This window comes from Solanum stenotomum, chromosome 1, assembly GCF_019186545.1.
Source record: "Solanum stenotomum isolate F172 chromosome 1, ASM1918654v1, whole genome shotgun sequence".
In the NCBI taxonomy this organism is placed as follows: domain Eukaryota; kingdom Viridiplantae; phylum Streptophyta; class Magnoliopsida; order Solanales; family Solanaceae; genus Solanum; species Solanum stenotomum.
The window spans coordinates 687,500-711,995 of record NC_064282.1 but is presented as its reverse complement, the minus strand read 5'-3'; the positions used below and the strand labels follow the sequence as shown (position 1 = coordinate 711,995).

The 24,496-nt window shown below is 35.4% G+C and overlaps 2 protein-coding genes across 3 annotated transcripts; one reads left to right on the top strand and one right to left on the bottom strand.

The window, feature by feature from the left end:
* Positions 1 to 96: 96 nt before the first annotated feature.
* LOC125847877 (probable hexosyltransferase MUCI70) lies at positions 97 to 3,842 on the bottom strand. The gene is made up of 8 exons (XM_049527602.1): positions 3,631 to 3,842; positions 3,419 to 3,539; positions 2,906 to 3,082; positions 2,525 to 2,593; positions 2,234 to 2,433; positions 1,288 to 1,703; positions 724 to 908; positions 97 to 594 (listed from the first exon to the last, which is right to left on the bottom strand). The coding sequence occupies exons 2-8, from the start codon at positions 3,492 to 3,494 to the stop codon at positions 218 to 220; spliced, it is 1,500 nt and encodes a 499-aa protein (XP_049383559.1). The 5' UTR covers positions 3,495 to 3,539; positions 3,631 to 3,842; the 3' UTR covers positions 97 to 217.
* Positions 3,843 to 5,380: 1,538 nt separating this feature from the next.
* LOC125852469 (transportin-1) lies at positions 5,381 to 24,452 on the top strand. Of its 2 annotated transcripts, none has more exons than XM_049532193.1 (29): positions 5,381 to 5,636; positions 6,204 to 6,491; positions 6,815 to 6,904; positions 7,047 to 7,124; positions 7,208 to 7,288; positions 8,201 to 8,251; positions 8,869 to 8,954; positions 11,989 to 12,055; positions 12,172 to 12,228; positions 12,324 to 12,353; positions 12,459 to 12,518; positions 12,614 to 12,727; positions 13,362 to 13,475; positions 13,653 to 13,751; positions 15,273 to 15,398; positions 15,473 to 15,547; positions 15,629 to 15,700; positions 15,850 to 15,960; positions 16,802 to 16,885; positions 17,461 to 17,568; positions 17,717 to 17,818; positions 17,995 to 18,057; positions 18,137 to 18,214; positions 20,358 to 20,429; positions 20,569 to 20,696; positions 21,735 to 21,786; positions 22,463 to 22,531; positions 22,628 to 22,687; positions 23,558 to 24,452. In XM_049532193.1, exons 1-29 carry the CDS (start codon positions 5,460 to 5,462, stop codon positions 23,639 to 23,641), a joined length of 2,676 nt encoding a protein of 891 aa, XP_049388150.1. In that variant the 5' UTR covers positions 5,381 to 5,459; the 3' UTR covers positions 23,642 to 24,452. The 2 variants fall into 2 exon arrangements, with proteins under 2 accessions (XP_049388150.1, XP_049388157.1); XM_049532200.1 differs by having other exon boundaries at positions 5,382 to 5,636; positions 20,572 to 20,696.
* Positions 24,453 to 24,496: the final 44 nt, after the last annotated feature.

Genomic DNA, 24,496 nt, shown 5'->3' with positions numbered 1-24,496 from the left:
TGAAAAATGCACCCAAAGAACTTCAATAGCCTCAATGCTCTGTGCAGATGGTGACAGTCCCACGCAGACTAGTTTTTCAGATGAGCAAACAATAGATTCTTCGAAACAAAACCTCAAATTGATGAAGGATAACACAATGTATTACAGTGTTATTCAGAATTTGGTGGAGAGGTAACTCTACAAACCAAATGGGAAAAATAGAAACGAAACTCCCATCTCATCCAGCTTTTGAAGTTCTCTTTACAGATGGTAACACAACTGAATCAAGATCCCCTGGATAAGGAGTCCACAAGCCTAATCCTCCCCTACTCTCTTTCAAACCACCCGTTTTATCCTTCTTAAATTCATCCAAAGATTTTACCCACTCTACTTTGGATGAATGTTCGCGGGTATGATTGTGCAAAATAAAAATGGAATTATACTCACAATTAGGGAACATAAAAAATTTGAACAGCCCTCCTAACCTATAGACAACATATCCAAAGCTCAACTGATCTCTCGGTGTGAAGAGGTGAACTTCATTGAACCACAAGCAACTAAACAAGTTACTCAGTGCAGTATGTTCTCGTATGATAACAGCTCCTTCTGGAATATCTGCAATTACCAAAGAATTTTCACTATAATGAAAATATATGAGAAAAGACTAACAAGAAAGAATTAATGTCCTGGAGAAGTTGATACTCCTCTTAGTGATTGGAACATACAGCAAAGCCTTTAGCTTACCACTTGGAGTACTTTTCTTTGGATTCCATGGTTCCATTCCCTCGTAGCGATATATCTTCATATGAAGATCAATCAACGGTCGAGCATATCGTTTTCTCCTTTTGTTCGCATCAGCCTCTTCATACACATTGCGGTGATGCTTGTGCTGAGCAATTGCAAATGTATTCTTCTCACGCCACAAGTATCTTCAAGTAGCCATCGTCTATGTTAGACTACTCATGCTCAATCAAGATCCAATACTTTCTAAATAAAGGAGGCTTTTCTTTGTTTGGTTAAAATTTAACAAAGGAGATTAACAAGACACAAATCGATGTACAAGTAAAAACTGTAGCTGAGTTGTGGCTTAGGTATCAGGCAAACAGTTCTACGGTAAGGCTTAGCAAGTCCTGAATCTACCCATTATTACTTAACCACATACTCTTCCAGTAAATCCAATAATTTGACAATACAAGCAATCAATTTCACCCAAAAGGAGAAGGAAGGGGGGAGATAATAGATGAGGAACATAAAAGCGAGAGCAACATAATTGGATCGTAACATGAGATATCGTAACTAGTATATTACCTTTCAAGTAACAGCAATGGGTCAACTATCAGCTCCATTTTACCATCAATCCAGATACTGTACTGTGCTTGAGGAAATAATCTGTGGGTTAATATTTTGGGAACTTTTCCATTCCTTCTGGGCTCATCATATGGAGGATGCTTCAATAGAATCAAACGCCAGATACCAACCCATTCTCCCCCGTCGTTGTCCTCTCTAACAGTAACATTTTTCTTGATGAACTCAAGGGATACTTCATCGACAACCATAAGAAAGCAAAAGAGCTTCTGAGAACGTGCACTTATATTTGATGGCTGGTGAGGTGTATCATATCCATCAAAAATACCAGAGGCAACAACAAATCGACACTTCTTGACAAATTTGACGTCTTTCTGAGCCATTTCTGCACCACCATTCCGTACAAATCCACAGTGCACCTACAGATGAATATATATCAAAGCTGGACAGATATGAAGCGGTAAACTCAAATTGTTCTCGACTCCTGAGAATAATAAAAGGAAACCAAATCCTCAAGAGGTTAGGAATAAGGGTGCCCTGAGTATGTAACATATTTTCATTCCTCTTTCCTAATAAGCTGCATTTTTAATAGAATAATAGCCACATTCACTTGTGAGTATGGTAGTCTTTTCCAAGCCATATTGTTAATGTTATCACTGGGGAATGGAGCGCACTTATCTCAAAATACTTTATTGATTACAATATGAAAACACATCTAAAAAATAAGGAGGATTGTACAATACCTAATTTGTACTCGAACTATAGTACTATACCAAAAGCTAAAGGTAGAATTTATTTTCAAATCATTGTTCACTGCTTCTTATATGAGCAAATTTGGTCTTTACCAAAAGTCTAAAAAAGGAGATGATACTGGGCCTAAATGCAACAAACAGGTACAGAAACAGCCGAAGCCTAAAATTAAGTTAGATAAGATGGTATGTTTACTTACCTTCATGATTGGTTTTACTTTAAAGCTCTCATCTCTCTGTTGCCATGTTATATGTCCTCCAAATAAAGGTGGTGACTGAGATCCATTGGTTTCTGTAAAATCCTCCATAAAGTAAGACAGTGATTGCACAAATTTTTCCGGAGATCTCTTTTGTGGAATGACAATCTTATTTGGGTCATCTGCTACAGGAATAGAACAACCTACACAAATACAAGAGATAAAAGAGTAACCTTAACATTTCTACGATACATTTAATACAAGAATTTGAATTTACAAATTTGGGAAACTCACGATGTGGAGGTGTCACAAGTCCCAGGCTCTGTATTGCTCCATAAATTACACTGCTTTTGTTACAAAGGGCTGTTTGAGATGTAAAATGCTTAGGTTGCTAATTAATTTCTGAAACAAAAATTGGCAGTAACAAGATCGATCATACATACTACTTCCAGCTTTAAACATCGTGGTTCCATTAACCATAAAGTTAAGAGAACTTGTGAAAGAGGGTAATGTTTTGTGCACATTTAGATTTCCGGGTGCTAAATATGCTAGGTTTTACCAAATGGGTTTGTCAATGATAAACCACATCCTCAAAAGTAACTCGAAACAAAAACAAAAGTGGATGCTACCGTAAATATGGCAAAGGAAAATGCAAACAAGGTGTAATGCAGTTACCTGAAAAGAATGCAATAGACGACTGGCAAGACCACGCGTGGAATAACAATGCAGTTAGAATGAGCAGACCCCAAATAATTCCACCCACAAGAACCAACCGAATGAAACCCTTTTTCCATATAATCTTCAGAGGAGAGTCTTGGTATGACTTCCCACTTGCAAGGCCTTCTTTACCATCTACATTCACACACACACAAAAAAAAATCTTCAATTTCAATAGTAATACAGACACTACCACTACAATGTTAGACACCCTTTATCATAATTATACTATACTAATTTCCAGTTCAGGTTCAATAGTTACTACTCTTGAAGTGCCACAATGCAAGACACCCTTTATGATAGTTGCACTAATTTCATATTCGGTTTCAACAGCTATAGAGGCCCCATTGGAATGCAGGACACCCCCCCTTATCATCACATAGAATAAATTTCTCTGTATTACTGTTTAAGTAACAATTTCGAAGAATTAAAAAAGATTCAACAAATGAGTAAGACAATATTTTGGTTTACCTCTAGATTGAAGATGATTACGGTCTGCCCTTCGGCTAGCTCTTAAAGAAATGGACGGCAAGAAATTGCTGTCCATACTCAATACATTATGAGGGTGATTAGAATGGTGAACTGCGCAAATCTTGCAAACGCATCAAAAATTATAACCCCATATTCGAAAATTAATCAAGATTAACACTTTCTTGAAATGAAATGGGTTTTGAGTTTGTTACCTTTCAGTTCGAAGAGAAGCAGCTTCCTTTTACCAGATTTTGTGTCAATCTATGGCGTATTGTAGAAATTGAAACAAGAATGGTGATTTTGATACGATCTGGAAATAACTTGAATTTGAGTTGCTTGCTTAGGTTGTACGCTGTGCTTTGGATGTGAGACGCAGTTATTAATTTATTTATTCAGTTCAATGCGCTTTTCTTGAATTAGAATGAGGATGCCGACAAATCTTGCTGAAGACAGCATTAAAGCGGTGTCGTTTTACGGTATGACCATTATTACGCCATAAGTAAGGGAAAGATTGTGCAACATAATAAATACTCTAATCCGTTTCTTAAATTTGTCACCATATTTATTTAGATATTTTTTTATTTCATTTTTAATATATATATATTATGTGATTAATTTAATAGTCGAATGAAAGCACACACATTTTTTAAAAACAATTTCAACAAAAAATCTTTAATGAAAATACTTTATTAAAAGTTAAGGTATTTAGTCAGAAATAAAAATTAATTCAAATATCTAAATGAAATATATTGACATATTTAAAAGACGGATCTTGTATTAAGCTTAAAAATTGTATCTATCTTTTTTCATAACCTAACTAGTCAAGGGACTAATCACTTCACTATCGTAAGGACTTCTTACGTTTTTGTAATTCTGCATTATAAAATAGTGTATATATAACAAAGTTGATCAATATACATAACTAGCTCATTGGACTGAAAAATTACAACAAAACTCATTTGATCTTTAACATAAGTTGGCAACAACTAAAGTACTAATCACCAGGTAGTGGATACAAAGAGGTTGGTTGGATTGACCTTTTTTCTTTTTGGGCCAGAAAAATCAAGAATTCAAAAATCTATAAAAAGAAGAAGAAGTAATTCTTGGGCCAAAAAATAATTATTTGAGCTTGTTTAAAATTTACCCAAAACTTTTATTAAAAAGTTCATCTATTTATGGTTTCACATAATTATATTGATCATTTTTCCTCATTAAACGCAATCATGTTCTGGAAATGTATATTCGCAGTAAACACATTATTTATATAATTTGAAAAAAAAAAATATTAAATAATAGTTAGTTATTACTATTGTTATTTTTTTTTTTTTATATTGATGGAGGTTCGTAACTAATTGTATTAATTGGTAATTGTGCTATTAATATTTTTTGTTGAAATACCGTGCTATGATTTTTAGATAATGTATTTTTCTAGTTCATTATAAAAATAATAATTTTGTGCTAATAATTTTTTAGAATTTATAAGTATTAATCATGTTTCTTGTTTTTTTTTAATATAAAAATGAAATATATTTTCAAAAACTATAATAAACACATGTTTGAAATTATAATCCAAACTGTACCCCAAATCTCTAGGCTAAAAGCTTAATGACAAACTTTTGATCCTCATGCTTTCAAAAGCGACGATCTAAAAAAAGTTAAAACAGTAAAATAAGAATTCCCTAAACTTGCAGTAATAATTGTTTAAACCCAAAAAGTTTTACTGTATCTTTTTTATTATTATTTTAAGAAAATAAATAAATGAAAAAAGAAGGGAATAATACAAGTCGGACAAAAGGTCGGCTCCAGTCTCCACTACACAGCTACGCACATGTCTCGGAGGCTAATCATTGACCCACACGGTCCCTTAATTGGGTCACACCATAAAGGCGTAAACCCTCACACACCTGATCATACTTCCTACAAATGCCCCAAACCCCTCTTTTGAAAAACACAAAAGCCTCCTCGTCTTTTTTTCTCTCTGTAAAAAACTCGTCGGGAAAAAATAATAATATCCCGTTGCTCCGATCACTGTTATCGGAAGATGGCGGCGACTGGAACATGGCAGCCACAAGAGCAAGGTTTCAAGGAGATCTGTGGATTATTGGAGCAACAAATGTCTCCGACTTCAGATAATTCTCAGATTTGGCAACAACTTCAACACTACTCTCAGTTTCCAGATTTCAATAACTATCTCGCCTTTATCTTCGCTCGTGCCGAGGTACTTTACTCATTATTCTCAATTCTTTTATTTATTGATAATTTTCTTTTATTTTTACTGAATAAATTCAATTTTAGGGGATTGATTCCTTTTTAGTGAGGTTTTTCTTGTACGAAGCTTGCTAGTTGAACTGGTTATGATTTGATTTTTTTTCTTAGGGAATTTGTCCCTATGTGAGCTGAATTGACTTTTTAGCAATGTGTATTGAACTTAATTTGTTGCATAAGTCATCCCTATGTGCTTTCTTGATAGTGAATTGATCTTTGGACATTACTGATGAGACTTAAATATTGCGTTTAGTCCCAAGTCTTCTTTATGGGATACTGCCAGTTCTTTCTCTTTATTTCATTCCTTGATATTCTATAGGAATTTAACTTTCTTGGTTCCCCAGCATATTGTTAATTTCATTACAGTCAGAAGATGGCTTGTACTGACATGTGATTTAATGTATGGAAGATGGTATTGTGCATATGGCAATGGGGATTGGTTTTCGCCTAAATGTGCTATGATATTTGGAAATCTACAGTTTTTTCTCTCTCTCAACTATCTGGTTGGACTTTATAACAGGGAAAGTCAGTTGACATTCGGCAGGCAGCTGGGTTGCTATTGAAAAATAACCTGAGATCTGCATTCCAGAACATGCCTCTTGCTAACCAGCAATACATAAAATCAGAGTTGCTACCTTCTCTAGGGGCAGCAGATAGACACATTAGGTCCACAGCTGGAACCATCATTAGTGTTCTTGTACAGATAGACGGAGTTTCTGGATGGCCAGAGTTGCTACAGGCACTTGTTAGTAGCTTGGATAGTAGTGATGTAAACCATGTGGAAGGAGCCATGGATGCTTTATCAAAGGTACCATTTTCTGTTATTTATCGTGCATTTCACTCAATAGTATTCACAGTACAGTGGACACAGTGTGAACCTTGTTGACAATGGATACTGCAAATTGTTGCACAACTATAATGAAAAGTAAATTCTTTTTCTTCTGTATTGTGTTCGTTACATGAGACCCTCATGATTGCTAAGTTCTATTTGCAGCATATGTTGTAAAGGTAATGATCTTTGTCTCTTCTTACATTGTAACGTGGTCAAAATTGCGAAAGTGGACATGTGTCAGATCTGTGTTTTGTTCATACTAATACTTAATTGGCACGCTGAACATTTTTTTAATGCAGATCTGCGAGGATGTCCCACAACTCCTTGATTCTGATATTTCTGGATTATCTGAACGACCCATTACTGTTTTCCTTCCAAGGTTTCTCCTGGTAAACTAATTACTTCTTATTGTTATTCCCTTATTTGTCCAGATTTTGATTTGGTTGCTTATTTTATCATATAGTTTGCTGTTAATTTGTCAGTCGGTGCTGGATTTATAGTATCATTCTAACTTGATCTTTCAATGAACAGCTTTTCCAGTCGCCTCATGCTTCTCTCAGAAAGCTGTCATTGAGTTCTGTGAATCAATATATAATGCTGATGCCTAAAGTGAGTACCATCAAGTTGTTTCCTTTCTATTGCCATGCGCCATTTTCACCTCTTTACTCATTTGGTTAGTGTTCTTGTTTTAGATTTTGCATCTATCCATGGATAAATACCTTCAAGGCTTGTTTCTTCTTGCCAACGACCCTGCTCCAGAAGTGCGGAAATTGGTAAGGGACTGATGTAATATCTAATCTGCCTGTTTGATTTCTCCTTATTGGTGGCAAATTTGCTTTTTGTTGTAATTCCTGCTTGTGGGTGGTGTGACTCATGCTTATGAGTTGCATCTTTAGAGTAAAGTGATGCACATAATAAAAGATACCATTTATATCACTCAATTTACAGCTATTTATGACACTTCAGCAAGATGGATTGACCTTGTAAGACTGAACTAATTCTGTCAAGAAATTTATGACTTCTAGGTCACAGATCATGTTTCTAATGAACTTCTAACAGCTAAAGCAGTCCTTTCTAGTACATCTGGAAGATGGGCTGTTGCTTTCTGTGTTTTTTCTGATCAGTCGCTTTCTGAGTTATTTAGCTTGGTTATAAGATGGTAAATTTGTAAGTCTATTTGCCCCCAAGGCTTAGCTCAAGTGGCAAAATGTGGAAGATTTGTGGCTTAGGTCGCAGGTTCAAGCCCCACACTGCGCAAAGCGAAGCTTGGTATATAAGTGGAGAAGGGTAGAGGGGTGGACCCATTATCCACCGAGTTTAGAAGACTGTGATTGGTCCAAAGGGTGGGTCACAAACGTATTTCTCGGTTATCAAAAAAATAAATAAAGAAATTTGTAAGTCTATTGCAACTTAGATTTTTTCCGTGTTAGTCTATGATTTCCATGTCAAGTATGATGAGAGTTGGATATTTAATTGTCTGTTAGTCTACTGGGAAAGTGTTTTGCCAGTTGACCCGATTGTTCTGCTTCTTATCACTTTTTTCTTTATTAATTTTCTCTACAAAATGCATGTTTTGCAAACATTATCACCTGCAAAAGAGGTTTTAGAACTCTTTCTCTGCGATTTCACCATTGTATAGAGTTTTCTTTTGGTGCACCATTTACTCAGTTTGCGTTGTTCAACAGGTTTGTGCGGCATTTGTTCAACTAATTGAAGTTCGTCCTGCCGTTTTGGAGGTGCATCTCTTTCTATTCTAAATTGTCTCTATTCTCTTTCTCATATCTCTTTTCCGCTCACACTAGCTCTTAGGTATGGACAATTGTTCCAGATTTCTAGAAGTTATGAAATTTTAAATAATGTATAATAAACATTATGAAGAAATAGGTTTTTAACCACATTTTTTTGGAGAATGGGAAATAAGTTCTTAACTGTGTAATGATTTACAGTTTTTGATTGCTTCTGGTCTTATTCTTGTCTTCTCTTTGTCCTTTAAATAAGTAAAGATGTCAATGAACTGCACCAAGAATGTCTAGTTATGTTTTATTGGGTTTCGGGGTCTGGTTGCAAAAATGCAGCATTACTTGTACGCTGTCAATCAATCAAACAATCAACTATGCATCATTTTCAAAATAGTTAGTGTTGTCGATATGAATCCTATATATTAGGACACTGTGGAAGTTAAATTCATTGTGGAAGTATTACTTATATATGATCTGCAATAATATTTAGGAAAAAAAACTGAACAGTTTAGCAGCCTTTTGTGGTCTTTCCTTGAGAGTATGGAACATCACACTCCTCTTTTTTTTTTTTTTTTTTTACATGTTCTTGATCAACTTTTGATACTTTGACACAGCCACACTTGAGGAATGTTTTGGAATATATATTGCAAGTCAACAAGGATCCAGATGAAGAAGTAGCGCTCGAAGCTTGTGAATTTTGGTAACTCCCCTTGATGCTTCATTTAAAATATCCATATTTCTCACTGGCATCATATCATGTCAAGCGGGGAAAGAAGAAGATCTGTTTGGATGCTTTAGTAACCTTTGCTTTGAGAACAAATTATCTTTCAAAATTGTGCAATAGATTTCATTTCTCTTGTTGGTAAAATCAATGATAGAACCATAGAGATGGTCCTTTAGTTAACATGAACTGGGAAGCTTTGGTGACATGTTCATGTACTTATGTTGGCTGTAAGATTTTACAGCCTTTGGGTAATTGAATACAGTGTCTTGCTTTTTAAAGCATGCCTATGTTTCATTTACTTGAGTGGACCAGAACTCAATCTTCAAGTTTATTTGTTCCAGAGCTATGCAAAATATTAGAGCCCACATGTGCCCCATGCATCAACGTGATATATTTTGGATATAGCATATTGTTAGAAAAATGTTAGCTAGCATGGGGAGTAGGCAAAGAAGTTGAACTAGACTATTGTAGGAAATGTTTGTAAAATAATAGTTAAATCATTTTATGATACTAGGAGTAAATAGAAAATAAATTTTGACAGATGGAGAGAGAACATACAATAACTACGCCTTAATGTCAAGCTCATTGGGGTCGGTGATAGCAATCCTTGATATTAATTTTGGTCTTGTTTTATTCTAGTAATCAATAATTTATCTGTTATCACAAAATAGGTATTCTCTAAATCTTTTGTCATATAATCTCTATGTAATCTTGAAAGATATTTGTCAAGCGTGGCACTTAGTGTAATTGAGCCCAAAATGACTAACCTTTTTATCGCAACTAGTTAGTATCATTTATACAAGTACTTCCCTTTTATGGAGGGGGAGAATAAATTAGTTTGGAAACCTATAAATAGGGAGTTAAGGAATAAGGAAATACTTATTTGGGAGGGAAGGACCAAACAAATTGTTTTAGATATCAGCAAAGGGCCAAATATACCCTTGTACTATAGGAAATAGTTTAAATATACCCCTAGTTATACTTTTGGGCTTAATATACCCCTTCTGTTATACTTTGGGGCTAAATATGTCCTTATGACTAACAGAGGACACATGGACGGCTAAGATTAAAAGAACTATTTAATTTAAAATATATCAAATTCGGATATAACCCGCCCGCCCCAATAATTTAACCCGACCTAATCACCCAACCTAATCTATAACATTGACCCACCCAATTTATCTTTAAAACAAAGAAAGCTAATGTCCGATTGAGTTTTCTCCGGCAATCAAAGAGGGTCTGCGAACCGGTACCTCTTTATGCATGTCTAAATTCTGCATTTTCATCCTTGTACGGATTTAGGAGAGGAAGACCAGATTCAATGGTTGTATATTATAAGAGAGAAATTAAACACAAAAATCATCAAATATAGTAATTGGGGATTCAAACATTCAATTCATACCTATGAAATCAATGATGAGCATGCCATTAGAACAACACTCAGTTGAATTCTGGTAAAAATTCATTCCAAAAGGAAGCTTTCTACACCAATAATGAGTTCTACAATAGCTCTCTCTCAGGCAGTTCCCAGTATCGGAAAATGGGTCACCAAACTGATAAATTCTATCAATTCTGCAATCCATCAATCGTGGATTTTGAAGCTTTCATAGCTGTTGAGCATCGCAAATTTGCACCATTAAAATGAGCAAAGAAAGAATCAATCTTATTGTTAGTGCCATGCCCCAATTTTAATTTGCCAAAGAAGACTATTCAGCTCTTTACACACTAGTCTAATTATATGAACATAAAGTTAATGGACAAAATTTTATCCTACAAACACGTATGAGGCGTGCAGTCAATTTTTTAAATTCAATTGAGTCTTTATGCCCAAATCAGAGGAACTCAATCGGATATTAGCTTTCTTTGTTTGAAAGATAAATTGGGTGGGTCAATGTTATAGATTAAATTGGGTTAAATTATTGGGGCGGGCGGGTTATATCTGAATTTGATTTATTTTAAATTAAATAGTTCTTTTAATCTTAGCCGTCCATGTGTCCTCTGGTAGTCATAAGGGTATATTTAGCCCCAAAGTATAACAGAAGGGGTATATTTAAACTATTTACTATAGTACAGGGGTATATTTGGCCCTTTGCCGTTTAGATATTATGGTAGAGGGATAATGAGTTTAAAAATACTGGTTGTTTGAAGTTAGGGATGACCATTTTACCTTCTAAGAAAAGCAATAGTGTGGTAGAGCCTAAAAAGGAGTTCCCACCTAAGGGATTTAATTTTTCATTATGTGAATAAAGTGGAAAATGTTATGTCACCTAAGAATCTCACCAACAAACGGGTCGATTTTCTTGAGGTTGTCTAGTTCTACCTGTTATATCTTCCTCTTTTTCATAGTTGGGTTCATGAATGAATTATGCTCTTAGGTGCTTGCAGTCTTTTGCTTTTACCTATTTATTTTTCTTTGAAAAACTCTCAATTTCTGGTTGAGAATTTGTTGATTTTGTTCAAGTGTTACCATTTCATCTGCAATGTTAAACTGATAGAAAGATCACTATTTTCTTAATTATGTCATCAACACGCTCTCTCACCTGCGGGCCTGAACTTTTTTATGGGCCAAACACGTGAATTATTTTTGATAACGAGTGGCGGTAAGACTCAAATAGATGACCGCTGCTTGCTTTGATATCATGTGAAAAAATGGATCTTGAGCTTAACTCAACCTCAAAAGCTAGTTCATGAGGGTAGGATTGCCAAGACTATATAAGGAGATCAGAACTAATTCCCGCAGCCAATGTGGGACTTGACACTCCCTGCACGCCCAAGATTAGACCACTGGAGCGTGGCCAACATAATACAAGGGGCTAACATTGAGAAGCACAACGACAAAGCCATGTGATACCAATGCTTGACCATCTCATCTAAAAGCTTAAGTTGTTAGGGGAAATACATTTTCGTTTATTTTAATTATGTCTTGAACAGATTATGTATTATTTGGGAATCTTCTGTCATGAATTTATTTCACCTGTCAAATATGATTTGGTGTGGGAATCATTGACAGGTCCGCATACTGTGATGCTCAGTTGCCACCTGAGAACTTGAGAGAATTCTTGCCACGATTGATTCCGGTATGCTTTATTCACAGGTTTTTGTCTGTTTGTTTCCAAAGCCATATGGGTATATGGGTCTTTTGTGAGAGTATATTCTTTTGCATTAGTGTAATATTTCCTGCACCACTTTTTAGGTTTTGCTGTCTAACATGGTATATGCTGATGATGATGAGTCACTTTTGGAGGCTGAGGTTTGCTGTCTGATTCATATTTAGATTTTCAAATAAGTAGAAGTATTATGTTGTGATTTGTTTTTGCTTAGCCAAACATTATTACGTTATTGCAGGAGGATGGATCTCTGCCAGATCGTGATCAGGTTTGGTTGCCATTTCTTTTTTTCTTTTCTTTTTTTTTGCTGAAAAAGTGATGCTTACTCTTTTGGAAACTAGAAAATAATTACACTGGAAATCATTGTGGACAGGACATCAAACCTCGATTTCATTCTTCACGTTTTCATGGTTCCGAGGATGGTGAAGACGATGTATGTGGTTTACTTGTAACCAATGAATTTCTTATTTAATGCTCACTTTTGAATGGCCTTTGACACCACTGTTATGCTTTCTTTTCTAATTATAGGATGAAGACATCGTAAATGTGTGGAATTTACGTAAGTGTAGTGCAGCTGCTCTGGACATTCTCTCTAATGTGTTTGGTGATGATATTCTACCCACGTTGATGCCTGTCGTTCAGGTGATTAATTATGTTTAATATGAACTCAGCTATCCTTTCCCTTCTTTCATTTCTATCTGTGTGCGTAAAGAAAGGAAATTCTTCACTCAGGTGCGTGCATCCTGATGTTGATTTGTAGTAATTCCTTGAAATTGGTCAAAATTATAGGTTTTATGTGTCAATATTCTATAGATAAATGATGGTTGTGAAAATAGTATAGTTCAATTTTTGTTGGGATCCTACATCCGTGGAATAAGGTGTCCTTGGTCTCCTTATATATGGTCTTGGGAAATTCTCCCCTTATGAGCTAGCTAGCCTATGGGTTTGAGTTAGTCCCAAGGTTCATTTCCTTAACATTCAAAACAAAGGGAAGAAAATATTGTCATTTATAATGTATCTGTTCTCATCATATTCATTGTTGCTAGCCATGACAATGGCAAAACGCTTCCTTCTAAGCCGTAATTCTCTAAGAGGATCAATATTGCATGAATCTGAAGAAGTAAAGTTATCATCTTGGAAGAAACTCTGATCATACTAGTGATGAATAAAGGAAACAAGAGAAACTAGGAACTGAAGTTATTGCCCTTTGACCTTTTGTGCTAGTAGTTCGCTGTAAGTGGATCTGATATGCAGCAACTTTCTTGTATCTGAACAGGCTAAATTGTCATGTTCGAATGATGAAGTCTGGAAGGAAAGGGAAGCAGCTGTGCTAGTTCTGGGTGCTATCGCCGAAGGCTGCATAAATGGACTTTTCCCTCATTTATTGGAGGTAAACCTATTATTGACAAGCTTCCTGTAGATGAATTTCATATTAATGTAAGAGTTAGTGCATAAAATGTGTGAAATGTGATGTAATAGATTTTGTCTGAGATATGCACATATTGAAGGAACTTTTTTTCTATTGTATCCTTTCATGCTTTTCATTCTTTTTCTTTTTCCCATTCAGATCATTAGCTTTCTCATCCCACTTTTAGATGACAAGTTTCCTCTAATACGAAGCATTTCCTGTTGGACGCTGTCCCGCTTCAGCAAATATATTGTTCAGGTTGGTAATTAGTGCTCCTTCTCTAGATCAAAGCTAATGAAAAGCAAATATATCATAGTTGTGATTGTATTGGCCATCATATTTGAATATAGTCTAGCAATCCTACACCAATCTTTCTTGGGTCAAATTCTTCTCCACAATCCTATGGTATGTGCTGGTTTCAGGGTCTATTGCTGTTCTCCTGAAGTAGATGTAGTTGTAGCAATGTTTTGATAGTTCAGTTGTAAATGTGCATGGATATAGCTATATCAACAAGAAAATAGTTTTCATTAAGATGTCTGAATATTAAGTTTATTTTTATTATTTAAATTTATGTTCAATTAAAGGAAGAAGAGAATTTGTTTTTTAGGTCTGAATATTAATCATTCAGATTCAGCCCATTTGTTTCTTTTTTTAAAAAAAGCCTCTTAATCGGTCTTAATGAGTCTGAATGAATCAGATCTATAACAAAGTTTTAATACCATTCAGACTCTATTAAAATAATAAGTTTTCTTTCATAAACTCTTAATGAGTCTGAATGAATTAGATCTATAACAAAGTTTTAATACCATTCAGACTCTATTAAAATAATAAGTTTTCTTTCATAAACAAATTCTCTTCTTCCTTTCTTCTCTTTTGGGCAAGTTTCAAGTTTCTTCCTCTCCTTTTCCAACCAAATACCATTTTTTTTCTTTTGAATAAGTAAGTTTTCATAAGCTTTTACAAGTATTTATCTAATATTTTTAATATATGCAATATTCTTGGGTGAATTGATATTTATGAAGAACTCTTCTTGCCACAATTCGTTTGTTGCCAGAACTTCTTTGGAAGAAGTTATCATTGTTTCTTGAGAAAAAAATGTTTGAGAAAGTAAATAAATCATTTTTTTCTGGGGTGGGTTATAATCTTATTCTTGAAACATTTTTTTGGAAGGAGTTATCTTGGGTTTGGATTATAACTTTTATTGATATAATGTTTAATTCCTATTTTTAAAAAAATAAATAAATCATGCACATTCAGATATTGAAAACAAACAATCTTATTGATTCAGTGTTCAGACCTAGAAAGTACATCTTAATATTCAAATGTGCAATCAGATTCTGACATCTTAATCTTAATGCACACCTTAATCTTAATGTACATCTTAATATTCAGACATCTTAATCTTAATGAAAACAAATGAGGCCTTAGATGAACTGGCCAATGTGGTCTTGCATATCTGACTAATATTGATGCCGTGATATTGAATGTTATTCTAGTTGTGTGCTTTCCTAATTATCAAATAATGATCATATATACTAAATGCTATATGTTAACTTGGGTAAGTTGTCCCGCACTAGGTCCTCTTCAGAAAAAAGTTATCTTGCATTTCTTTCTCTTGTCCGACTGTTGAATTTCTATTTGCTGTTTGAGTTTTTCTTTTTTACCTTTTTTTTATCTATGGTTTCTCTGTTTGACTGGAAATAAATACGTTTTTTGTGATATGCTAGTGTCACTAGATAATTTCTAAGTCTTCCTTCTGTTTGTTTGACTTTCTTTTAGGGCACTGATCATCAAGAAGGGCGTGAACAATTCAACAAAATTTTAATGGGTCTTCTACGGAGAGTATTGGATGATAATAAACGAGTGCAAGAAGCTGCTTGTTCAGCCTTTGCTACTCTTGAAGAGGTCGTAGTGATAAGCTGTTTGTGATATTCAGCTTCTGCTTTATCTGTACCTAACTGATGGTTTACTTTTTGTAGGAAGCTGCGGAAGAGTTAGCCCCATGCTTGGAAATCATTTTGCAACACTTGATGTGTGCTTTCGGAAAATACCAGGTCTGTTTGTCTTCTGAACATTGGTGACACCATATTGTATTTCCATTTGTTAACAGTGTATGAACTTTTATGTGTTCGTAGAGACGGAACCTTAGAATAGTGTATGATGCCATTGGAACGTTGGCAGATGCAGTTGGAGGGGAACTTAATCAGGTTGGTTTAATCATGTAGCTCACTCTTTCTGTTTTATTTAACATGTCAGTACTCCTCTTACTTAATGATTTCAAGTTATGTTTAAGAAATTTTGTAGGCTTGTAATATCTAATATTTTTCTTTTTAATTCTTTTTGTTGGTTATGACAGCCCAAGTATCTTGAGATTTTAATGCCCCCATTAATTGGAAAGTGGGAGCAACTCCCAAATTCAGACAAGGATCTTTTCCCACTGCTCGAGTGCTTTACCTCAATTGCTCAGGTTGATTTTTTAAAATTGAAATAAGTAGATATGTTATTTATGGTTATTAGTGTGAATGAACTTTTGCGTGAATATCTTGACTTATTGTTATTTGTGAGCCTCTGGTCTGATGTTTCTGCATCTTATAGTTTCTGGACGGCAATAATTGGTGCATTAGTTTGTTATTTGTCTTTTTTATCTGTTTTTGTTTTGGGGGATCAGTTGGTTGGTGGAGTTGAATTTTAAGTATAATATGGTGGGTTGATTGGTGAAGTTCTGAATTTAAAATATAATGGTCATTTACTAGACAATTGGTCCATCCTATGTTGAAGACCTGCAAACTAATTGAGTAGTGGACCTCTTGCATCTCTGATTTACAATGGCAATTTTAGCTTAATATATTATAAAGAGCTTTTCTCTATTGTTTATTTTGAATGCTTCATATGACTGCAGTATTTTTGTCAATGATGCTGTTGAATGTTATTAAGTTCAGTGATATAAAAGGGAGGGGGGTGAGGTACATGAAGAATCTGTTCGACAAAATTTGGAGGTTTACATGCTATTTATATGGCTAGGTGGATATTTATCAATCTGGTTACCTTCTCTCCAAACTAAGCTTGATACTTTTTTAACTTTTCATTATTTGGAGGAGAACCAACCACCCTGTGTAGTCCTGAATCTGGTCCTTACCTTCAAATTCTCGAAGAATACCTTTTGTTTCATTTGTGTAGCACTGTATGTGACCATGCTAGACTTTGTACTGGATAGATATTTATTGCTGAAAAAAAACTACATATGCAATTACTGTCAGAAATAAGCCTCTTAGGACTATATATTGTTGTTAACCATTCTCTTATTTCAGGCTTTGGGTACTGGATTTGCACAATTTGCTCAACCGGTATTTCAGAGGTGCATTACCATCATCCAGTCACAACTATTGGCAAAGGTATAATAGGATACCAAACTGCTTTCTGTCACTAATCTGACCTTCTTCTTTTCATTTTTCTCCTCCTTATGTGTGTTTGCGCGTGTACATGTAGAGGCCAATACTTTATTGGAAAGACAACTTTGCACTATTTTGATTATATGTTCTAAGCATCATTCCAGGTTTCCTGCATTCACACGATTGCACAGCCGCCCCTCCCCCCCCTCCCTCGGCGCGTGCGTAAGAGCAAGCCTTGGAAGTCTAGACTGTAGTTTTGCAACCTTCTTGAGTTTGTGTTTCTGTAGCCTTTTCCCTCTGGATCTCTATAATAAATCTATTATGTTTGTATTTTTGAATTTGGGGAAATCATCTTCTTAAATCTTTTATTTATTTTAAAATAGTCTGTTATAGTTGTAACTTTTTCGAATTTGGGGTGTCGCCTTTCAACTCTTAATATAGTTCATATTTGCATTTTATGGCAACAGTACTGGGGATTCCTCTTCTAAGTCTTAATAGGCAGTATGTTCATTCATAATTTTAACCCCGTCTTCTAATATGCTCTCTTCTCTGTCCACTTTTACTGAGTCTGGTTGCAGGTTGATCCTGTTAAAGCTGGATTCCAATATGACCGAGAATTCATTGTTTGTTGCTTGGACCTGCTGTCTGGACTTGCTGAAGGTCTTGGCAGTGGTGTTGAGAGTTTGGTAATTCCTTTTCCTCCAAAAATGATGCATGCGTTGAGTTTCAAGTTGCTTATATCTTTTTCAAGTTGAGTTTCAAGTTTCAGTATGGTGATATTAAGATGCATGGCAAATTTTAACCTATGCTTCAATATGGAATTATTTTCTGTAGGTTTCGCAAAGTAATTTAAGGGATTTGTTGCTTCAATGTTGCTTGGATGATGCACCTGATGTGCGGCAGAGTGCTTTTGCTTTGCTTGGTGATCTTGCGAGGGTAAGTTTATATGTAACCTTCGAGCTAAACCCACTTCATAGGCGTCAGGCTGTGTGTGAGTTTCATTAATACTGGTCCTAATAGGGTCAGCGTTGTGATCTGTTGGGAAAACGGAATGGCTTGGGAATGCAGTGTTTCTTTTCATTGCTAACATACTTTTGCTTGTTTGCATTTAGGTTTGTCCCGTTCATCTGCGACCTCGGTTGGTTGAATTTCTTGATGCTGCTACTAAGCAACTGGTATGGTATACTGTTCTTTTTTTTGACGTGTTTCCAGTTCTTTGATTCCCTGTCATTTACTCGAGAGATGCTCTTACAGCAAAACACTTCCAAGCTGAAGGAAACCATCTCTGTGGCCAACAATGCATGCTGGGCAATTGGAGAATTAGCAATCAAGGTAAGTTTGACAGATTTGTTGCTTTACAAGATCATTTGATCAGGATTAGCTGAAGTAATTGAATGTGAGTAGAATGTAGTTCTGCATGAAAACATCTACTATTTATCAAAATAAAGAGAAACTTAAGGAAGCAGTACACAAGGAAAACCTTTTTGTGTTCTGTAATCCCAATTTCATCTGATTTTTGTCATTTTCCCTGTTTGCAGAAGTGGTTCTAGTGTCAGAGAAGCATCTGTTCTCTCGTGATCTTGTGACTAAAATCACGTGGGTAGATAATTCAATTGAAAAAATAGTCTTTTTAATCAAGTAACATTAACTTTTATTAAAAATAGGAATAAACCAGTATACAAGAACTATAAAAAAAACAGAGAGCCTATACTAAAATGTTATTATCTAGAAGAAATCTCTGGGCATTTAAACCTTGAATCATTCCTAGCTTTTATATCATGTGAAGCAAAGCATATGAATAATAACATTCAAATAGTAAGGGTATTATGAATCATCTTTGTTACTTATACATATAAGGTTTGGAAAACCATACCATCACATAGGCATATTGATAACTCCATAAGGTATAACAAGAACACACAGTTCTACAGGGAAGGGATCAACTTAACATACTTGAATTATTGAGAGGTTAAATAACATAATTCCCATAGATAAAGAGTCATAAAAGACGTGACATGGAAGGATGTCAAGATAAGAGGAACATGACACTTTAGGAATACGGGATTTCGAATTCAACGGTGCCTCTTATATACCTCAATTCCGTACTTTAAGTGCACAACAATGTTCAATCACCATTGCAACTTTAATCTACAACTATATATGCCAAGTAGGACTAGCATTAGTAAGAACACTCATGTTTAGGCCGTTTAGGCATTTCATCAAACACGTAGTGAGCCGTAAGCCTGAAGCTCTGCAACCTCCATTAATGGTGTTTCTTCATCCCAAAACTCTTCTCCTTGCCAACAAAAGACAGTACAATCATATATAGATTTAAAACAACTTCACCAGCAAGGAGTCCAACAATTAACCTACTCCATTTCTTGTTTCAATGGTCTCAAGGCATTGAGTTTATTGAGTGGAACTCAGGGGATGGGTCCTTCCCAGATACACATTTTTATCATTATTTGGAAAACAGACTTTCCCTTATAGTAAGGAACATATAAACCAACAGGCTAGAGGATTTTTTTTTTTTTGAAAACCGAGAAATCCGTCTGTGACCCACCCTTTGGACCAATCACAACCTTCTAAACTCGGTGGATAATGGGCCCTCCCCTCTACCCTTCTCCACTTAAATACCGGGCTTCGCTTTGCATGGTCTAGGGCATGAACCTGCGACCTAAGTCACAAATCCTCCACCCTTTGCCACTCGAGCTAGGTCTTGGGGGCCAGGCAAGAGGATATTTTTGTGGCAGACTGAGGGATAATTAATACAATACTGATCTGGCATTGATATTATATTGAAATTTTGACACCGATTGTGAAAAATCATGCGTAAGCCATTGGATAAGTGCTAGGTTATACTAAAAACTCAAAATCAAGTTCACTTGGGCCAGTTTATCAAATACACAGGGTAGTGCATTCCTTAAAAAAATTAACGTTGGTGGAGGTGTAGCATGCAACTTGAGACATCCAACACAAACAAAATCCTCAACAACATACATAGGTGACACATCTTTTCCGCAGAATCTTTATCCCATGTGAATGGGGTTACTAAACAAGCAATTTTTCATAGAATAATTTCCCCAAAAATATATCAATTAACCCCTTTTACAACACAGATTGAAAAATCACTGTACTCAAGTAATTTATCAACATGAAACATAATACAATGATACTGATACCCATACTAGCGTAATGCAAAACCATGTAAAGAGGGTCTTGTTGAATTTGGCACTCCTGCCTACTGGTTATTATCTGAAATTGATCCTTATCATTGATAATGACGTGGAGCTGCAAAATATATATTTGTGATTGCACTGAACTTTTTGCCTTAATATTTAAGGTGCAAGTTCTCTTCTTTCAACTGTGTTTGTGCTCCTTGTTTCGTGCCAACTTGATTCCCAATAGATAATATGCATTTTCATTTGTCTTGTTTTATGGACTACAAATGTGATGTTGAACTTTATAATTTCAGGTCCAAAAAGAGATATCTCCAGTAGTCCTGACTGTAGTCTCATGCTTAGTACCAATCCTTCAACATGCTGAGGTAATTATCTGTTTCCTATCTAAGATTGAAATATTTTGTGATTGGTTGGTTGCCGTTTGTTTGTATATGCATAAAATGCATGTATGTTGTGCCTAAATGTATTGTGTTTTGTTCTTCTCATTTTATACTTGGTTCTAAGAAGGGTCTGAACAAGTCACTGATAGAGAATAGCGCAATCACCCTCGGAAGACTTGCATGGGTTTGTCCGGAGCTTGTGTCACCACATATGGAGCATTTTCTGCAAACATGGTGTTTTGCTCTGTCTATGTAAGTTAACTCCAACTGCAGCTGTTCCATTCATGGTGACTAGAAGTCCTACATGCTCATGCATTGAAAACTTTAGAACTATAGGCTTTTTTTGCGTGAAACAGAGAGTAATGTGGTCATGCTGACTAAATTTGACTGAAGAGTGTTATTTTGGCTTACTCTTCTCCATATATTTGATGGCGAGACTTGAAATACCTCCATCTTAACATTGTCAATCTGAAGTTGGGTTGCTAATTCCTGAGACGCACGCTTTAGCAAATTTTTTGTTAACTTTGCCGAACTCCAAAATAATACTCCCTTCAGTCCCTTTTATGTGTCATCTTTGCCAAAATTATTGTCCAAAATTTTTGTCACTTTAGAAAATCAAGAAAGCATTAATAATATTCTTTCCAACTCCACCCTTACTATTCTAAGCAGGGCCATATAATCATTAATTACCCAATTAAGAAAAAGATGGGAATAATTAAGTCAAATTACAGCATAAAACATATGATTAATGCTTATCTTTCTTAATGGGTGTGTCAAAGCCTTAATTGACAGCCAGGAGTATTATACCTTATAAAAAAAACCAGTGGGAATATTATTTTAATGATTGATAATACCACATGGTAAGAAGTAATAACGTTTCTTTGAAGCCGTGGTATGTGTTTTTGTTTTTATTATTCTGTAATGCAAAAGGATGTGCATGTTGGAGGTCTCAGTGCAGATAGTTGAATGTCATTAGCTTTAATAGTGTTACTTTTCTTTTCAAGCTCATCAAGTTTTGAGAGGAAAAAAACATAGATAAAAGGTGATAGTAGCTTTGGCACCCATTCTTCGTTGCTGCATAACTAACACATTAATTTGTCAAGCTTGTTTGATTAGAAAAAAACTTCCTTTCACAATGTGAAGCTGTGATCTTCTCTTCTCCTTTCATAGAACTGAATGTGTCAAAACCCACCCATTCCTGACTCTCCTCTTGCATCAATATTGATCAGCATATTACAATGCACAAAATGCCTCATTGATGACCTCCAATTTGTTCTCACTTTGTGGCAGGATACGTGATGATATTGAAAAGGAAGACGCCTTCCGTGGTTTATGCGCAATGGTAGTTTCGTCTTCTGATATTGACTCTTCGGTTCAGATCACAAAGAACTGAATACTGCTAAATTATTATAAATTTCCTAATATTGAAAGCTTTAAATTGCTGTCCTTTTGTTGGACCACTTATGGATGATGGCATCCTGGAAGCCGAATTAACTTAGGACAGTACACATGATCTTATATCAACTGTTGAAGAAGTCCCGCAATGGTCAATTATGGGATGGGTGGTCTGTTTATATGGCTTGGACAATCTCTCATTTTGAGCTAGCTTTTGGAGTTGAGTTAGTCTCGAGATCCATTTCTTTACATGGTATCAGTGTAGGACCCATCCCAATTCTCATTCACGATGTTGGACCCCCATATTAAAATTGCCCACACTTCAAATATCCAGCCATGGGGTGACCTGAGGTGTTGAAGAATTCCCACATCAGTCAATTATGGGATGGATGGTCTCTTTATATGACTTGGGCAATCCTCACCTCTTGAGCTAGCTTTTGGGGTTGAGTGAGGCCAAAGATCCATTACTTTACACTAACCTAGACTTTGTACTTGGAAGTACTACACTTCATTCTAGAAAATGCAAGAAGTTCTCATAAATTGGAAACAAGTAATTGTTCTTTTCTAAAACTGTTAAAAGTTGTTATCTAACTGCGGTGTGTCTTGGTTTCAAATTTATTCAGGTAAAGGCAAATCCATCAGGTGCATTAAATTCACTCGTCTTTATGTGCAAAGCCATTGCAAGTTGGCATGTAAGCTTTCTGTTTCCAGTTTCTGTATTTTCAACCGTGGAAGAGAAACTCAGATATTATTTTTCTTTGTTATCCTCATGTTGTGATCCTTCTCAGGAGATAAGAAGTGAAGATCTACGCAATGAAATCTGCTTGGTTTTGCAGGGATATAAGCAAGTAAGCATTGCCTGATACTGTAATTATTTCTTTTTCATCTGCTCTAGACGGGTATCTTTTCATGTCTTATTGCATTTTTACTTGAGAATTTGTGAATTGGTCTTCCTTTGTAGCACAGAGTAATTCTTCTTCCTTTTTATCGAAATAAGGAAAACAATTATGGAGAGTAATTCTTCTACACATTTTTTTGTTTCTTTTTCTTCCTTCTTTTTACTTTTTGAGTTGCTTCCTCCCAAAAGTTCTGGACATCTTTAGAGTTTGTTAGTTTCATCTGGAGATGAATCAGGTGAAGAAATGGGAACTAAGGAAGACCAATCTCATTTTTTCTCACTAACTCTCAGTGGTATAATATTTAGGGGTCGTTTGGTTTGAAAATGAGTTATGATGGGATAAGTTATGTTGGGATAAGTTATGTTGGGATTAGTTATGATGGGATAAGTTGTGTTGAGATTATTTTTTATTGAGTGTTTGGTTTGTTGTATTCAAAATAATAAATTTTAAGAACAATTTATTTGTTTACAAAAATGCCCTTCATTAATGTAAAAAGTGATATAACAAAAGGGTTGAAAGAGACATTTTTGTCATTTACCTATTTTATCCCGGAATAAGTTATCCCGGGATTACTATACCACCCAAAGAGAGGGATAACTTATCCCGGTACTAATTATTAATCTCGGGATAAGTTATCCCGAACTTGCCACCCAAACAATAAAATAAGCGGTACTATAATTTAATCCCGGGACTATTTGATATTATCCATCACACCAAACGACCCCTTAGGGTATAAAGATGTCCAATGTATTATTCTGAGCTTGGTCATTACCAGATTAAAAAAATGTATTATTTCTGAGCTTGGAGATATTTTGTCAGATGCTCAAGGATGGTGCTTGGGAACAGTTCATGTCAGCTTTGGAGCCCTCAGTGAAGGACAAGTTGTCGATGTATCAAGTTTAATTATTTATTGACAGAGTGGATCTCCCAAGTTTCAATGCATGTTGTCATCTCGGCTGTATGACACTTCACATCTATGGATCTCTATTGGCTTTGTGTTGGTGTCACTCTTAACATTGTCAGATTGTTATTGTTGCCATGCATGTTGAGCAAACATAGTCTTGGGTTCAATTTCCTCCAGGCAACATTCTCATTGAAGATTGAAGCTATTTTTATTCTTTCAAAGCTTCAGGGCTGCTGGTTTTGGGCACAACAGTTAGCTGGACAATTGGAGAAGCTGAGGTTTGACAAATTTAGTGTACAGGTGTGCGATGCAACAATTATATTTGATTTTGTCGGTGTCTGTCCTGAAGGGGCGATCCTAAATCTTAAGATAATTGGGTGTGAGAATTTTATATATTGGGTTAAAGAGCAACTTTTCCTGATTTTATCTTTCCATTATAAGGTCCCATTGGTTGATTTTAGACTACGATATCATAGCTAGATGTCTCAGAATTTGTTGATCCACCTTCTCATCTGGAGGTTCGAAAGAGATGGTCTGTTGGGAGGTCGAATGAGGTATGGATGATCTCGATGGTGGGCGAGAGAAATAATTGTTGTCTGTACTTTGTGGTTATTGGTAGAGGGGTTTAAAATGTATGTACCATTTTAAAGAAAATATTATGTCATTTTTATCCTGCTCTATTTTTTAGTTTCCGTCTATAGGAAGATGAAAAAATATTTGATAGTTATAACTAGAAATGAAATGCGAAATTCAAAGATGCTGTATTGAAAATTCTGTGTGTTAATTTTTTTATTGAATTTTGTTTGAGAATTGCTTCTTTGAAATATGAAGTATCACCCCTTTATTGAAATGTG

Coding starts and splice junctions, on each gene's coding strand:
- LOC125847877 (XM_049527602.1), bottom strand. CDS start 3,494: ATGGACAGCAATTTCTTGCCGTCCATTTCTTTAAGAGCTAGCCGAAGG. Junction 2,594..2,905: donor GTCTATTGCATTCTTTTCAG/GTAACTGCATTA, acceptor CATCTCAAACAG/CCCTTTGTAACAAAAGCAGT. Junction 1,704..2,233: donor AAGTAAAACCAATCATGAAG/GTAAGTAAACAT, acceptor ATTCATCTGTAG/GTGCACTGTGGATTTGTACG.
- LOC125852469 (XM_049532193.1), top strand. CDS start 5,460: ATGGCGGCGACTGGAACATGGCAGCCACAAGAGCAAGGTTTCAAGGAG. Junction 12,056..12,171: donor TCTTGCCACGATTGATTCCG/GTATGCTTTATT, acceptor ACCACTTTTTAG/GTTTTGCTGTCTAACATGGT. Junction 17,819..17,994: donor TGCTTGGTGATCTTGCGAGG/GTAAGTTTATAT, acceptor GTTTGCATTTAG/GTTTGTCCCGTTCATCTGCG.